We start from the raw sequence: 15,123 nt of genomic DNA on the forward strand, positions 1-15,123 counted from the left end.
TCCAGACGGAACCGGGCCGGTTGATTCATTTTCAACGGGGGGAAAGCACATCAACGCTACAAATAAATATTCCTGAATCGAACAGTGCTATTTTATAATAACTAATCATACTTACTGCAAGTTTTCTTTCCACAGGTAAAATAATTGTACTAGACATTTATCGCAAAATGTAATCACCGAAACCTTTTCAATGCCATAAGTAGCATTAAAACAAGTTATTCGATGTCATGTATAAATAGAAATTTAAATTGATTACTTTTTAATCATAGAGATGGGTATACACAGCAAAAAAAGCTGTTGAATATTACATCGAAACTGCTGCAACCAGGTCAATCTATCGGTTGTGCAATATCACATTGTACACAGCAAAAAAAAATGTAATATCGATCAATGTAATTCAAGCTGATGTATGAAATAATGATGTAATAGCAAAAAGCAGATACAATATTACATCAATGGATGTAATTTTGTTCGCAAAATCGATGTACATCGTACAACGTTATATTACACAACCGATGGATTGACCTGGTTGCAGCAGTTTGGATGTAATATTCAACAACTTTTTTTTCTGTGTACGATGTACATCGATTTTGCGAACAAAATTACATCCATTGATGTAATATTGTATCTGCTTTTTTCTATCACATCATTATTTCATACATCAGCTTGAATTACGTTGATCGATATTACATTTTTTTTGCTGTGTACGAAGCTTAATAAACAGAAGCATAAATTTTATTCTATTTCCGATCAGTTATATTTTTGAGTGTAGGTGTAAACAAAAGACGGTGCACCGCACCAATTCCCTAGACTTGATGTTACAAAAATATAACCTGTCCTATCCCCCAACCGTTAACGTCACCCGCGCGGTGTTTTTCCTTCTTTCTCTCCGTTCTCCCGTCATCCGTTTCGACGAAACACGCAGTGTGGTCAGTTCTACAGGTTTATTTGAAGTTATACGGATTTTAAGATTTACTACGGATTTCCCAGATTTTGCGGGATTTTTTCAAAAGTGCTATGCACGGCGAATGAGAACAACCCAAATTTGAGTTTAGTTCACTCATAATCGCCAAAAGTGCAGGAACTCAGCAATGAGTAAAATTTGTCCCATGGTTTCCAGTGAAAAACTTAAAAAATCTGCCGGAAAATGAGGGAATTAACGAAAATATTATTCAGTCTCGGAGTAGTACTAATAGACTGAGTGAATCCAATCTTTACTTTTCTCAAATTCGAGAATTTTTCACTGGAAAAACCTGGGAAAACATGAGGCAAATTAACTCATCGCTGAGTTCCTGCACTTTTGGCGATTATGAGTGAACTAATCTCAAATTTGAGTCGTTCTCATTCGCCGTGTGCATTCTTAAAAATTTTCCACATCATTTTAAAAATTTATACTTTTTAATAACTGTTTTTGGTCATTAAGTTTTAACGCTCTGGAAACATATTTACCTATCTACGGATCGTGCCACATGAAAAGTTAGCAACACTGAACACCAGCAGTTCAAACGTCAAACGTGTGTGCAAAACGAAAGAAAAAGTCCGAGTTTCGACCCGAAAATCAGCGAATACAGACAGACGACAGGCGCGGTGTGTGTGTTTCTGGAAGTGCTGGTAGTGCTCTGCCTCTGAAGAGAAATCATTCCCTACGATTGCTGTCCGATTCTTCCGGTTCCTTCGAAATCTGCTGTAATCAACCGGATTACCTGCTTCTGCCCCCTGCTCTAAGAAGAACAAAATGCAGTCCAATATTCGGCATTTGGTAAATCTGGCTGCCAAGGTTAGTGTCATTCCGTTTCGATCCCCGCCTTCATCGGATGTGGGAGCAAAATCGATTATGCAACAAGACAAGATAGGAAAAATGAAGGCAAAAAAGCTTTAACAGAAGCTACTGTGAACGAGTGCATGATTGGTCTTCGCGTACCGTATCGAATTTTGCAACAAATAAAGGACACGTCGGATAATATGTAAACGATGTTTATCTCTCTCTCTCTATGTGTGATGTAGGGCAATGCCGCCGCTGGCCTGCGCAATCATGGAGCTATTCAGGGAGTGCTGTACGGTCGATTCTACTCGACGACACAGGACGCCGATCTGGTGGTGATCGGTTCCGGTCCCGGCGGATACGTCGCCTCCATCAAGGCTGCCCAGCTGGGAATGAAGGTAAGTGCGGTTGGTTGAAGGGGCAGTCATCGGAGAGATCGTATGTTCCAGAGAAGGTTGAACTACGTAAGAGTATTGCTCTTGTTTACGTCATTCATCAAACGAACGACGATCGACAGAATCAGATTTTGCTTTCCACTTACTTCCACTCTCGTGAGCAGTGGTAAAGTACTTTGTTTGGTTTTTGTGATTTGTGTTATCAGTGCAGCATTGTGAAGTCGTTTGTCTTCCATTGACTTAACTGTCGACTAATATTTATGGGGTAGATTAGCGAAAGTGAAACATATTGTCCCAATACCGACTCGATGGCTGTTTACCAGAAGAGGTCAAGGCTGAATCATTCCTTTCGTAAGAATGCAATAATAATTGTTTTTAATGATGGAATGTGTCGACATTCATGCCTTTAAATGTTTTGCATTTTAAACTTGATCAACATGCTGCATGGAACAGGTTGATTTCAAAGACACGCTTTTGCCTGATAAATAAATTCCACAAATTTCAGTTGCTCCTGAAAGCTCATGCTGGTAGATGCTGACGTCCTGTTTACATTATGCTGACTACTTTTTAGTACAATTATGGTACACTACCTTATTTGCTTATCCTTGACAGATACGCGTATTTCTTCTACAATGTTCAGATTTCTTCAGTGTCTTGTACTAATACTCGACTAATTAGTTACAGTGGTGCTCAGGCCCATTTTTTCAATAGCTGTATCTTTGTTCGATGGTTATATTTTAAGTTGAATTTTGCGTATTTCCTAAACATTTCGGCCATGCATTCGAAATAAACAAAGAAATTCAAGCTGAAGTTGCTGCATCATAGAGATCCAAGCACCATGTGCGGCCCGTGGGCCGCACTTTGGCCATCACTGAATTTTAGTACAAGATACTGAAGAAGTCTGCGCATTGTATACGAAATACGCGTATCTGCTAAGGATAAGCAAATAAGGTAGTGGAATTAAATGGAAGTTTTTCTCTACTAATTAACATCAATTTCTGGCACAAACTTGATCGGATTACGCCCATTTTGATTAATCAGCACTATGAACCAGCACATTTATAAGCAGGCCAATTCATACGAGCTGGTTTCCTGGTACTAGTGTACTAAAACTGTACTAAAATTTTCGCTATCGTTAGTGGTATGTGAAACTTAGATGCAATTTTCATATCCATCCATAAGTAGGGGTGTCGGAATTGGAGTGGTCACCATAAGTTTTACTCTTCTTACATACAGATCAGAACATATCTGTGTGTGTTTCTCGGCAACTATTGAGCCAAATTGTACGCAACAACAGTCAAATGAAAGGTACTATGATCGCATTAGACGCTATTGAATATGTTTGGAATCGATCAACGTGTTCCGGAGGTATCTCTCTTTCTAACTAGACTAAAGATTATCTGAATCGTGCTAAACATTCGCTAGCTCAAATCACATCAATAGTCGAAAGTAGGTTCAACTGTAGGCTTACCGAGTGTCCAGGATCATATCTGCTAGACCCGGACATGTTCCGGGTGCAGCTTCTGACTTGGTCAAACCCGTTAATGCGACAACTCAAATCACATGAGCATTCGAAAACATACCTAAGAGGACTTTATTTACAGCGATCGAAATTCTCGCTCAGCTGCAAGATAAGTGACGCATCACTCGAGCAGCTTTTCACAGAGCTGAAGATAGACTATATTATTTTCATCTCTCATTCTTCAACAATTATTTCTCTCATCCAAACCATGAAAATATCGCTCACTTAAATTCGGTGAGAACCCTTCGATAGTGAGCATGCATAAGAGCGTATACGCGATGATCGATTCTCTTCATCGATTTCCTCTTTGCATTGCTACAGCTAAGCGAAACAATCTTCTAGAATGTGTTCAATGCAGAGTTGTAACAGGTTGTATTGGCTACCAAAAGCAACAGCAAACGCACCGAGAAACGTTGAATCTAGCGAGTTATTAACAAAAGAGAAAATCGATCGTTGCGTTTATGCCATTATGCATGCTCACTGTCGACTTTTTCATGTCCCATTAGACACCGAAAATATTCGGTATTGTGGTGCTGGAGTTCGAGCAGGAGTGCAGCATCTGAGCTTTTGAGCCCAATGTGATGTAAACAGGTGAGGTGATATGAATTTGTCGGCTCTTTTGTTCGCCTGTTGTTTAAATGTATGACGGAGTTTAACGTCACACTCCGTCAATCATTTATACAACAGGAGAACGTTGATAACACATCACATAGTCCATTTTTTCTTTATTATCGTTATTTTTAGTCGTAGGTTAGTTCATCACGTAACTCCAGAGTCTATTTTAATAACAGGAGCCTGCCTGACAGAGTTTGATATTAATGTTGTTTCTGATAACGACTAGGCTACTGCCTCCTGTCAAAGTTCATTCATAAATTGAAAATTCAGCTGATCAGAAACGTCTCATAAAATCAGCCCAGTGGAAGGCGCGTAAGCAACATGTTATACCTAAAGAGCCTGAATTTATAAAGAGGCGACATCTTATACATTTGACAGGTCTTCTGCTCGATTGGAATGACTTTTCCTATGACTTTGACTAAAGAGCCTGAAATTATAAAGAAATGACATATTATCCATTTGACAGATCTTCTGCTCGATTGGAATGACTTTTCCTATGATTTTGACATACAATCCATTGTTCCAATTTTGACATGTCGCCTCTTTATAAATTTAGGCTCTTTAACTTTGACAGACAGTCTATTGTTTCAATTTTGACATATCGTCTCTTTATAAATTCAGGCTCTTTAGTTATACCGTTACAGCGAGCCCAGCACAGCAAAATAAACGATTTCTCGATGAACATTTCAAATGGTCCTATCTGCTTTGATCGATTCTCTTCATCGACTTTCTCTTTTCATAACCACTGCTATGCAAACAGATTTCGCGTTAATTCTACCACATAGTTTGATAAAGGAGGTTCTTATCTAGCGTCCAAAACGTCAAATACAACTGGGAAAGGTTTTGCAGCTGAGTTATTGATGAAAGAGAAAGTCGATGAAGAGAATCGATCAAAGCAGATAGGACCATTTGAAATGTTCATCGAGATTTGAGATAAGAGAAATAGAAGAAGTCTCGCTTCACTTTTCAAATAGACCAATGTAAAAATATACACCATTTTGAGAAAGTTGAAGTTCGACAGATTATTATTTTAATTGTTTAGAGCAATACTATTTTTAATGTAGTCAGTGAATAATAACATTGAAAGTTCAGTAAAAACGGTAAAATTACAATTTTACCTTGAATTTTATGCTACAATATAGAAAAAAAAAACATCATAGCCAAGGGGTAGGTCACTCCGCACACCAATCTTGGGTCATCTTTTTTATCAGTGTGTCGATTGTGCCGGTCATAGAGCAAGCTGCGATTGTTTGTAAAACAACCAACCCGGCAACCCGGTATTTCTGACAACTTGAATAAAGGGTGATACGGTCAAAATTTGGTCAATATCAACTTGACGTATTTCTTTCAATTTTGCATTTAAAAAACCTGAACACCCCTCATTTTGAAGGTGTGTGTGTGTAGAATGTTGCTCCTATTTTGATTTTGGAATTCACTCTTCAGTTGTCAAAATGCCGTCCAAGCAAGAAGAGCAGCGTATCAAAATTTTGCTCGCGCATCGCGAAAATCCGAGCTACTCGCACGCAAAGTTGGCAAAATCGCTAAAAGTTGCCAAATCAACCGTTACAAATGTAATTAAAGTGTTTGGGGAACGTTTGTCGACAGCCAGGAAGTCTGGATCGGGGGGAAATCGAAAACCGGAAGCCGCTGAGACGACAAAGAGAGTTGCCGGTAGTTTCAAGCGAAACCCTAACCTCTCTCTCCGAGATGCCGCAAATAAGCTGGGTGTATCGTCTACAACCGTGCATCGAGCCAAAAAACGAGCCGGACTATCGACTTACAAGAAGGTAGTGACTCCAAATCGCGATGATAAACAAAATACGACGGCCAAAGCGCGATCCCGGAGGCTGTACACGACGATGCTGACGAAGTTTGACTGCGTGGTAATGGACGACGAAACCTACGTCAAAGCCGACTACAAGCAGCTTCCGGGACAGGAGTTTTATACGGCAAAAGGAAGGGGAAAGGTAGCAGATGTTTTCAAGCACATGAAACTGTCAAAGTTCGCAAAGAAATATCTGGTTTGGCAAGCCATCTGTACCTGTGGCTTGAAAAGCAGCATTTTCATAGCTTCCGGGACTGTAAACCAAGAAATTTACGTGAAAGAGTGTTTGAATAAACGTCTGCTGCCTTTCCTGAAGAAACACGGTTGTTCCGTACTGTTTTGGCCGGATTTGGCATCTTGCCATTACGGTAAAAAGGCCATGGAGTGGTACGCCGCCAACAACGTGCAGGTGGTTCCCAAGGACAAGAACCCTCCCAACACGCCAGAGCTCCGCCCAATTGAGAAATACTGGGTTATTGTCAAGCGAAACCTAAAGAAGACCAAAAAAACTGCTAAGGGCGAGCAGCAGTTCAAGGCAAACTGGCTTTCTGCGGCGAAGAAGGTGGACAAGGTGGCTGTACAAAATCTGATGGCAGGGGTCAAGCGTAAGGCCCGGCAATTCGGATTTGGAAAAGCGGAAGCCTAACTGAATATTTTTCCTGAATTTTATACTAATTGAACTTGAAAAAGAAATTTAATTTGATTTTTTAAATAAACGATTCCACCGATTTACACGCGTTTTCCCTTGACCAAATTTTGACCGTATCACCCTTTATTTTGATTTGAAATCGCAAGGATAAATCGGTCTAGTGGCAACCAAGGAGGAATGCAATGTCTAAAAAAGAAAATAACATCGGAGAGTACTCAACTATTCGTACTGTTCAAAGTCATACTATTCGTTTGCCAGTCAATTGAGGATGACGCGAGAAGTGGCGGGTGTGTTCATAGGATAATAAAAGTCCTGGATATTAGGGTTTTATAATGCCCACCTAGGCAAACTAGAAACCTAGCCTTTCGTGATGTGAAAAGCAACGGTCTACCAGCAGCCGGAAAGAGTTGAAACCGGTGGGGAACATTGTTGGAGACCAAATATAGAGGATGATGAATATGACTTCTGTAGATTGTTTTGTGTGGGTTGTAGTATTATTTGAATTAAGGGTGCTCAAGGGGTCTGAATAACTGCCTCTTTCTCTTGAGCCCACTCTAGAACCTACATTTCGTATTTAGACCTATAAGTGAACTGCTGATCTGACTTCCTCTGGTATATTCAATTAGAAGATGTTCCTGAATATACAACCAAACAGCACGTAATTTTGTTAACAACTTCAATGACAGTTGCCCAGCAGTGCTCCCATTCTATTTACAACAATCCACTGCCTACGAGATTGTGCCGATGGATGTGCCCAAGATGTGCCGAATCTAATTACGGCACAATGTGCTGAGTGACTTACCCCTTGCTCATAGGACGTTTTAACTAGTCAAGTTGTACATCGGACGATGTTTCTAAATGACATAATCAATGAGTGTTACATTGGACGTTTTGTCTACATGATACTAGATTCCGTTTCACAGATTTCAGAGTAGAGTACGTAACTTTAGATTGGCCCCGCCTTTAGAAAATGAGCACCAATCAGGCCGAATGACCGAAGTAACAAACATGCACCCATCATTTCAAACTGTACATTGGACAATTTTGACCTATGATTATCTTAAATAAATGAAAGTTAATTTGGATGGATGTTTTCCACCGGACCAAATACTTCCGATCCGTCATCTGATACTAGTCGAAGCGATCCCGTTACCATTGCTTGACAACCTGCCAGGGTTGCTCTGGATTACTACGGCGATGTTCTGCTGCCAGCGGGCACCATCCCACTTCTGGTGCTACAGATGTTCCTTCTGGCTCTGGGTAATCGTGGTAAGGTGCGATACACCACCAAGATTCTTCTGCGGCTTGTTGACGGAAGTCTATATTTCTGCACGGCGAATGAGAACGACTCAAATTTGAGTTTAGTTCACTCATAATCGCCAAAAGTGCAGGAACTCAGCGATGAGTAAAATTTGTCTCATGGTTTCCTGTGGTAAACCTAAAAAATCTACCGGAAAATGAGGAAATTGACGAAAATTTTATTCAGTCTCGGAGTAGTATCAATAGAGTGAGTGAATCCAATCTTTACTTTTCTCAAATTCGGGAATTTTTCCCTGGAAAAACCTGGGAAAACATGAGGCAAATTTACTCATCGCTGAGTTCCTGCACTTTTGGCGATTATGAGTGAACTAAACTCAAATTTGAGTCGTTCTCATTCGCCGTGTGCGTGAATATTTCTTTCAGAAAAAAAAGAAAAAAACATTTTTTTCGCTAGTTTAATTATGTAGGGGAATTTACGTATTCTCGGCAACCTAAGCAGCGACCTTCTTTCTATAGCCTTTTTCTCTAAGGAACGCACACATATGCAGTATTGGTTTGTTTACAATCTTTTGCTGCCAGCTGCTCTAACAATTTCAGTCGAAAGAATTGTCAAAAACTGTTTTGAAACGCTTTTACAAAGCTCCAATCTTCTCTAGTGAGAGCGAGTATTGTCGGCAACCAGTTTTTCTTCGGCAACCGTTCCATTTGAACTGCATGTAAATCTGCTGTTCTATTATCTGCAACTCGAAATCAGCTACAATTTGTAGTGCGTGTGTTTCATTTCAAGAAAACCTTGCTAGATTGCTTTTTCTCAGTGGTAAAAATATAGTCAAATTGAAGCTGAAAGCATAAAGAATCGTTTGCATGCATTCAGCGAAGTGTTTTCGTAAGAAAATCCAATGAAAATAGTGTTTAAGTTTGGGTTGCCGAAAATAGTCTGTCATGCCGAAGCCGTCATTTCCCCTATTATATCCGGAGAATGTTTCTTTCTTCGGTTTCTCGTCAGCAAAGTCCATAGCGATGATCCTGTACTTGGTCAGATCAGATTACCTATTGAAAATCTTCAGATCGCCATCCCAACAAACAATTTTAGCTGCAGACTAGCTTATACAGGCAAATATTAGCCGTATAAGCCATTTTTTGGCTGTATAAGCTAATCTGCAGCTAAAATTGTTAGTTGGGATGGCCTCTTTCCTTCCACTCTTTCTGAACCATATGCAGGATTCGATTTCCTCCAGTAGATCAATGATGGGATTGAAGTTCGGACGACGATCAATGATCGTACTCCCAGGCTTCGGCAGTGGCGCCTGCTCTGGATACTCTGGCTTCTATACCGGTGATTTCACGTTCTCCTCGGTGGACATCTGAAAACGATTCCTGTGGTTATTTTATGAGCTGTCAAGCTGAACATTGCATTAAGTCCTAAGTAACATTGACAGATTCTCTTCGTCGACTTTCTCTTTGCATCCACACGGTCATGTAAAGACAATCCCAGGTATTTTCAGCCCACAGATCGATAAAAGAAGCTAGCATCTAATATGACAAACACATCAAGAAACGGTTCTGTGCTCAAGTTATTAACGAAAGATAAAGTCGACGAAGAGAATCGATCAATGTTACTTAGGACCTAATGCAATGTTCAGCTTAAGTAGCCTGTTTCCACCTACCTTCAGTTAATTCACATCCATCTTTTCGAGACGGAAGAGTACGAATAAAAATCACTTCCAAAACAGTTACAGCAGCTGGTGACGGAGGCCCCATTTGGAATCTTCCTTAGCATAGTTCAAGCCGTTTTCCGGATAAATTCCTTTTGATCCAAGTGGTACTGGAATTCACAATGTTTGAATAGCAGATCTGAACAATCTTACTATGGCTCTGAGCCATTTGATGGATTATTTTAACTTTTGGTTAAAATTTGACAGATGGAAAGTTATCGATTAACCCTGCTATCCGAGCTTGGTTACTTCTGACAGACAAGAAGTTAAATTTTGACAACCTTGGCTAAGTTCTTCTCGAAAACCGGTCGATCGACAGCACAGGGATTTTCGAACATAGAAAATAACTTTCGAAATGTCACTTTTCACCACGAGTTAAATTTAACTCGGCAAATGGTTCACAGCCTATGTTTACAAACAAAACTGGCGTCTAATATGAGATAAATCTTTTCAAAGAGAGTAAACGGAGTAAGCAGAGAGAGAAATTCGATGAACGTCGATTGAATTTTGAGGTACATTGAGGCTGTGAACCATTTGCCGAGTTAAATTTAACTCGTGGTTAAAAGTGACATTTCGAAAGTTATTTTCTATGTTCGAAAATCCCCGTGCTGTCTATCGACCGGTTTTCGAGCCACGGTTGTCAAAATTTAACTTCTTGTCTGTCAGAAATAACCATGCTCGGATAGCAGGGTTAATCAATAACTTTTCATCTGTCAAATTTTAACCAAAAGTTAAAATAATCCACCAAATGGTTCAGAGCCTGAGTTACTCGTGAGTTACTCGCTTCAAAAAAAGCAGCTCAGCAGTAAAGCTTTCGCACCCCTTGGGAAGTTCCTTGAAATTGACCGAAGTAAGTTTATTGAAGTTTTTGTGAAGTAAAATCTTTAACAAACAGCTATGAAGCTCTCCAAACTGATACGAAGTTCTAAGATTCTCGTTGATTTTCTCGAAATGCCCAGAAGTTCAACGAAGTTCTATGAACTTGTACGACATTCCCTGAACTATTTAATATTCATTTAACTTCAATAAAGTGCGTTGAAATTAAAAGTAAGTCCTCGAGTTTTTATGAGGATCCTTAAATTTAAGTTTTGTTCCCTTAACTTCTACATAGTTCATCAAACTTATACAATGTTCCCACTTTTACGAAGTTTCCTGAATTTTCCGCACAAAGTTCCTGGAGCTGAAAGATAAAGAAAAATTCTAGTATTTCAACGAAGTTCCCTGAATTACTACAAAATTCACTGGATTTCTCTAAAGCTAGCTAAATTTCTACAAAGGTCGATGAAGTTTTACAAAATTCACTGAACTTCTTCAAAGTTTGCTTGACTTCTAAAGGTTGAACACGAAAAAATCCGTACACGAAAATATTGTTGGGGTTTAATAATGCGTTTTATTTTTCATAGTTCAATGTTACAGCTATACATTAGTAGGTATTATGCTTATTGTAAGACCATTGTTTCACTCTTCCTTCTTACCATATGTCATTGCTCAAACTTTTCTTCGTACACGGCCTATCATCTTTTTCTCGAACCCTGCTAATACTTGTTTGGATGCCGAACTCCATTTCCGCTTTAAATTCTTCATGTCAATTGCAGTTCCACCTTCTTACTTCAGTATGTGCTTCCCATTAACCTCAATTGGCCTTATTTCCGGAGTATTGGCCGGATTCATCTCCTTGGGAACAACTGTGACGCCATTTGCGCTGTACCAGTTTCTGGTGGAATTTGAGTCGTGGCAGCTTGCCAAGTCCGGCTAGAATAGCAATCTACCTCATGTTGCTCCAGAAAAGGCAGTAGTCTCTTCCGTAGGCACTCCTTTTACCTTTTGCTTATTCATTCTCAGAAGTAACGAAAATTTCGCTTTTCAGCCCACAACTGCAGATTGCTTGTTAGACAAGAAACTTTTTGGGGAATTTCGACTTCTTTTTAATTTTAAATTCTTCCGGAGAACTCTTCCGGTCAACCGAGGTATTTCTGCCCAGAAATTTGATCGAAAACTTCGGTGCTCCGGTGAAGCCATAATGTAAACAAATGAATCTCTCCTGACAACCAATGCCTATGCCTACTGTAATTCTATACACTTTTAGCTTGATTCAGTGAAATTAAAAAAAAATACTTAAGAAATGCCTTAATGGTAGCGTTTTTAATCCGTCCGGACTTTTTCGTTTTCAATCTTTACAACATTTAGGAAGTTCTATGAATTGCGCTGCATTTCCACACAATTCGCTGAGCTTCCATGAAGAAAGCTGAACTTCTGCTAAATTTGCTGCACTTCTAAAAAATTTCTTTAATTTTTATGAAGTTATCTGAATTCCTATTCAATTCCTGAAACTTTTAGGTCTTCTGCTTCTTTAGGCTTTCTAGTTTTCTGTTGTGAGTGTTTTACCAGCTCGCAACTTAGTGCTATAGATACAGCTCCACAGTTATTAATTGAGAGTTTTCTTTGCAAACCAATGCATGGAATTGTATATTGTATGGCAAGCACAATGATACTATATGTCCAGGAAGCTCGAGAAAATATCGAAACGCGCTCAGCGCTTATCTTAACATCACATAGAACTTCTGAGATGATCAGAATGAAGAAGCGGTGAAGCTTGGAAAACTTTTGAATGGTTTGATCAGGAGACTTCATGGATCATAAGCTTGACTAACAGACCAGAGCTGTTCAGAAGATTTCGGAGGGGTTCATGGAACATAGTAGGTGTCCAACGAGCTTCAGACAATCGCAATCAACTTCCCGTAGTGTTCAGTGAGCTCCTGTCAAGTTCGTGGAAGTTCTGAGCGATTTAAAGAGTTTTGGAAAATTTGAAATTAAATTACTAGCGTCGGTGTGTTGTGTTGTGTTTTTGTGTTGACTTAAAAACTCTAAAAACTTGTTCAGACAGTATAACACTTAAGGTTCAATTTACTTTGATGCATTTTCGAAAAATTCAAAAGCAGTTTTTTTCGACGTATTATTTCCGATTTCTAAAAGCTTGCGTCATTTTGTGTAGAATAGCAAACGGAATCGAATAGTGCGAGCATTTAGCAATCTGAACTAATGCGTCGAAAAAAACTGCTCTTGAATTTTTCAAAAAAACATCAAAGTAAATTGAACCTTAATCGGATTTTACCGTGCTACCGTTCAATCTAACTCAGTGACTGAGTAAAATTGTATTGTTATCTCTTTTTCTCTCACGAAAATATTACTCAATTATCATAAAAAAAACTAAGTTACACAGAGCTTTTGTGCGCACACATTTTCATCTCACTTGTTTCCCCATCTATCTCCAGACCGTCTGCATCGAGAAGAACGACACCCTCGGCGGTACCTGCCTGAACGTCGGTTGCATCCCATCGAAGGCCCTGCTGAACAACTCACACTACTACCACATGGCCCACTCGGGCGACCTGAACTCCCGTGGCATCCTTGTCGACAACGTCCGCTTGGACTTGGGCGTCCTGATGGACCAGAAGAACAAAGCCGTCAAATCGCTGACCGGAGGTATCGCTCAGCTGTTCAAGAAGAACCAGATTACCCACATCAACGGATTCGGCACCATCACCGGACCGAACACGGTCGTTGCCAAGAAGGCTGACGGCAGCGAAGAGGTTGTCAACGCGAAGCACATCATGATCGCCACCGGTTCGGAGGTCACCCCGTTCCCGGGTATCGAAATCGATGAGGAGACGATTGTTTCGTCGACGGGAGCATTGAAGCTGAAGGAAGTCCCCAAGCGATTGGGTCTGATCGGAGCTGGTGTCATCGGTTTGGAGTTGGGATCAGTGTGGAGTCGTTTGGGATCCGAAGTTACGGCTATCGAATTTTTGCCCACTATCGGCGGAGCCGGTATCGATCTGGAAGTTTCCAAGTCTTTCCAGAAGATACTCGTTAAGCAGGGCTTCAAATTCTTGCTGGGCACGAAGGTGATGACTGCCTCCAAAACAGGCGGCGGAGTCACCGTAAGCGTTGAGAACGTCAAGGATGGTAGCAAGCAAGATCTGGAATTCGATGTCCTGCTGGTTTCCGTTGGACGTCGCCCATACACCGAAGGTCTCGGTCTGGAGAATGTTAGCATCGTCAAGGATGACCGAGGCCGTGTCCCAGTAAACAGCGCTTTCCAGACTATTGTGCCCAGCATCTACGCTATCGGAGATTGCATCCACGGTCCCATGTTGGCCCACAAGGCCGAGGACGAGGGAATCGTGTGCGTGGAAGGTATGCAGGGAGGACATGTCCACATCGATTATAACTGCGTTCCAAGTGTGGTGTACACTCACCCGGAAGTTGCATGGGTCGGTAAGAACGAGGAGGAACTGAAGAACGAAGGTGTCGCCTACAACGTCGGTAAATTCCCCTTCATGGCCAACTCCCGCGCCAAGACCAACAACGAAACCGATGGCTTCGTTAAGGTGCTGGCCGATAAGCAAACTGATCGCGTGCTCGGCGTGCACATCATTGGACCTGTGAGTATTGGAAACATTCCTATATTGAAAAAGGTGTGATTTTAATGCCCCTTTATTTTTCGTAGGCCGCTGGAGAGCTGATCAACGAGTCTGTTCTCGCCATGGAGTACGGTGCGTCGGCAGAGGATGTTGCCCGTGTCTGCCATGCCCATCCAACCTGTGCGGAAGCGCTACGAGAGGCCCACACGGCTGCCAGCTTCGGCAAGCCGATCAACTTCTAAACTAAGTTTGTAAAATACCATTACCTAAAAAAACGATAACCTACATGGATAAGAGCGAGCGAGTGAGGCGGGAGATTTTTTTCGACGGCAATCTTCCGCTCGATGGAAATCAAGAGAACGATTTTAAAATAAATGGGAAAAGAATATCATTTAAACTAGCAACAGTGTTTAGCTCGTCGTTAGTGCAGCAGCAAAGAACAAGTTAGTGTCACCCTTATCACCCAGTGGAGAGTGAAGTGCTGCAGTTCACCGAAATCCGCTACATCTACTGTAACATCTCGATCGATCGTATTCGACCACCAGCCCGTTTGTTTGCGGAATCGAAACAACAGGTGATTCCTTGCAATTTTGTAATATGCAACAGCTTAAACTTATGAGATCTATTAAATTATTGTTTTAGAAACAATATAAAAATTCGACTAGGTTGATTCTGATTATGAAAGAAATGGCCCTTCCGTGAGGGGGGAGGGGGGGGGGGGGGTGTATTTTAAGGTATATTCAATACGGATCTGGATATTTTTAGACGAGTCCTCGATGACATTTAGAACATGCATATTCGAGTGATGCAAAATTTGAAATTTTCGCTCCACAATACTTAAACGATTCCAAATTGGGTCCTGACTAACCTCTCAAAATTTGAACCAATTTGGTGAGAAACTGAGATGGCACAACGCATTTGAAGTTTGTATGGGAATTACTATGGTAAAAGCAAGA

The 15,123-nt window shown here is 40.7% G+C and overlaps 1 protein-coding gene across 1 annotated transcript; it reads left to right on the top strand.

Moving 5' to 3' along the window:
- Positions 1–1,533: 1,533 nt before the first annotated feature.
- LOC135716826 (dihydrolipoyl dehydrogenase, mitochondrial-like) lies at positions 1,534–14,825 on the top strand. Its single transcript, XM_065239027.1, has 4 exons — positions 1,534–1,777; positions 2,005–2,160; positions 13,016–14,188; positions 14,254–14,825. The coding sequence occupies exons 1-4, from the start codon at positions 1,736–1,738 to the stop codon at positions 14,407–14,409; spliced, it is 1,527 nt and encodes a 508-aa protein (XP_065095099.1). The 5' UTR covers positions 1,534–1,735; the 3' UTR covers positions 14,410–14,825.
- Positions 14,826–15,123: the final 298 nt, after the last annotated feature.

This window comes from Ochlerotatus camptorhynchus, unplaced genomic scaffold (genome assembly GCF_037179485.1).
Source record: "Ochlerotatus camptorhynchus isolate MF236.1 unplaced genomic scaffold, CSIRO-AGI_Acam_v1.1 ptg000005l, whole genome shotgun sequence".
NCBI classification, from domain to species: Eukaryota; Metazoa; Arthropoda; class Insecta; order Diptera; family Culicidae; genus Ochlerotatus; species Ochlerotatus camptorhynchus.